General features: G+C 58.2%; 1 protein-coding gene across 1 annotated transcript; it reads right to left on the bottom strand.

The window, feature by feature from the left end:
- Positions 1 to 281: 281 nt before the first annotated feature.
- Positions 282 to 1624, bottom strand: ch25h (cholesterol 25-hydroxylase). The gene is made up of 2 exons (XM_086304856.1): positions 1104 to 1624; positions 282 to 1018 (listed from the first exon to the last, which is right to left on the bottom strand). The coding sequence occupies exons 1-2, from the start codon at positions 1530 to 1532 to the stop codon at positions 686 to 688; spliced, it is 762 nt and encodes a 253-aa protein (XP_086160982.1). The 5' UTR covers positions 1533 to 1624; the 3' UTR covers positions 282 to 685.
- Between the last annotated feature and the right edge of the window lie 361 nt (positions 1625 to 1985).

Here is a 1985-nt window from a genome sequence, read left to right as displayed (position 1 = left end):
TGTGTGTCTGTGTGTGAGTCTGTGTGTCTGTGTGTGTCTGTGTGTGAGTCTGTGTGTCTGTGTGTGTGTGTGTGTGTGTGTCTGTGTGTGTGAGTCTGTGTGTGAGTCTGTGTGTCTGTGTGTGTCTGTGTGTGAGTCTGTGTGTCTGTGTGTGTGTGTGTGTGCGTCTCTGTGTGTGTGAGTCTGTGTGTGTGTGTGTGTGTGTCTGTGTGTGTGTCTGTGTGTGTGTGTGCGTCTCTGTGTGTGTGTTTTGGACACAAACAGGAAACAGACTTGTGTGTTTCTCTTCACAAACTTTATTTTAGCTTCATTTTGTCTTCAGTGCTCAAACTTTCACTTCCCAGTTCAGAATCAAACTTTCCAGTTTCCCTCTGACGCCGCGCTTCTCCTTCAGCGGCGGCGCGACTCCTCGTCTTCCTCGCCAGCTTATCTCTGTCCCTCGTTTCACTTTCGTCTGTCCCGCGCTCGCAGCCAGCTGCCTCATCGGCACATCTGTCCGGTATCAGTTAACGTGCTCACGGCGCTCTCGTGGCTCCGACTGCTCCGTCTCTACGTCAGAGAGGAGCAGCGAGTCGAGGAGAGCCCGCTGTGATTGGTGGGCTCAGAAGTGGCATAATAAATAAAAACAGGAATAAATAAATAAATAGAAAACGTCTCTACATCAGCTCCTCGCCATCACGGCGGCTCAGTCCTGCGTCTGCAGCGTCCCGGCCAGGCGGTCCCAGTGGGTGAAGTACGGCGCAAAGTTGCACTTGGACTTGAGGTGGTGAAGGTCGTGGTGGCGCGCCCCGCCGTACAGCCCCAGCGGCACCAGGCGGTGCGTGGCCCACGGCAGGTCGTAGCCGCAGTGATCCTCCACCGACAGCCAGATGTTGACCACGAAGAAGGCGAGCTCGGTGAGCGGGTGGCAGCCCAGCAGGAGGGGGTTGGCGGCAGCGAACAGGCCCAGGCTGAGGGTCTCCCAGGTGCCCGAGTACTCGGCGGTGAGGGCGGAGGTGGAGGTGTAGGTGTGGTGCACCTGCAGGAGGAGGAGAGAGAGCGTGAGGTGGAGGAAGAACAAAGGCGTGACATCGTCACCACCGCCATCGTCCTCGGGGACTCACCTTGTGGAAGGTGCGGTAGAGCCAGGGCACTCGGTGGTGCAGCAGGTGCCAGGCGAAGCTCTGGAAGTCAAAGAGCAGCAGGCACACGAGCACCTGAGCCAGCAGGCGCGGAAGGGGCGGGGCCTCCTCGGTCAGGTGCACCGGCCTCAGGTACCAGTGCAGCACGGTGAGCGGGAAGATGAAGACCAGGTGGTTGTAGAGCGTCAGAGCCAGGCAGCGCCGCACCGACGACCAGCTGACGGAGCTCTGAGGCTGCAGCTTGTACCTGAGCACCCACGCCCACCTGGTGGACAGCGCGTCCAGCAGCAGGAAGGGCAGGCAGAAGGACAGGTAGACGCAGAGCGAGAAGAGCACGGGGAAGAAGGGCGAGCGCAGGAGGGGGGCGTGTCCCAGCACGAAGGTCCACAGAGGCTGCAGCAGCATCGCCATCCTTCAGTTTGTCTCACAGTCGGAGCTCTGCTCGCCTTCATCACCACTGCTCCATTTAATCAGGCAGCAGGCCCCGCCCACACAGCGTCAGCGGCAAGAACCCGCCCTGCCGTCCTTATTGGGATGTTTCCTACTGCCGGAGGGAAAATGGAAAACCCTCCCTCCCACACTCCCACTTCCACATTCCACAGCAGGCTCTTTCACTGTGCACTGAGGATTGTCCCTGTGAGAGCCGCTCACCTGCTTCCATTGTTGGCAGGTTGATCACGTGTGTGATGTTTACACGGGCTGAAGCAACCTTTAGCTACAGCTGCGGTGTTAGCCCGCGCTGCCACACCTGAGCCGTGCAGGTTCACACACCTGAGGCTCTAAGTGAACATTAAAGAAGCTGTGCTTCAACTTTGTGGTGCGTGAGAGTCTGTACCTCTGCTGAAGTACAGGATGTGTGTACTT

Source organism: Aulonocara sp. 'chitande type north' Nkhata Bay, linkage group LG8 (assembly GCF_057382095.1).
Source record: "Aulonocara sp. 'chitande type north' Nkhata Bay isolate Kocher_YH1m ecotype deep benthic linkage group LG8, A_spYH_male_GT1.1, whole genome shotgun sequence".
NCBI classification, from domain to species: Eukaryota; Metazoa; Chordata; class Actinopteri; order Cichliformes; family Cichlidae; genus Aulonocara; species Aulonocara sp. 'chitande type north' Nkhata Bay.
Note: the sequence above shows the minus strand (reverse complement) of the source record. Positions and strands in the feature narration are given on the sequence as shown.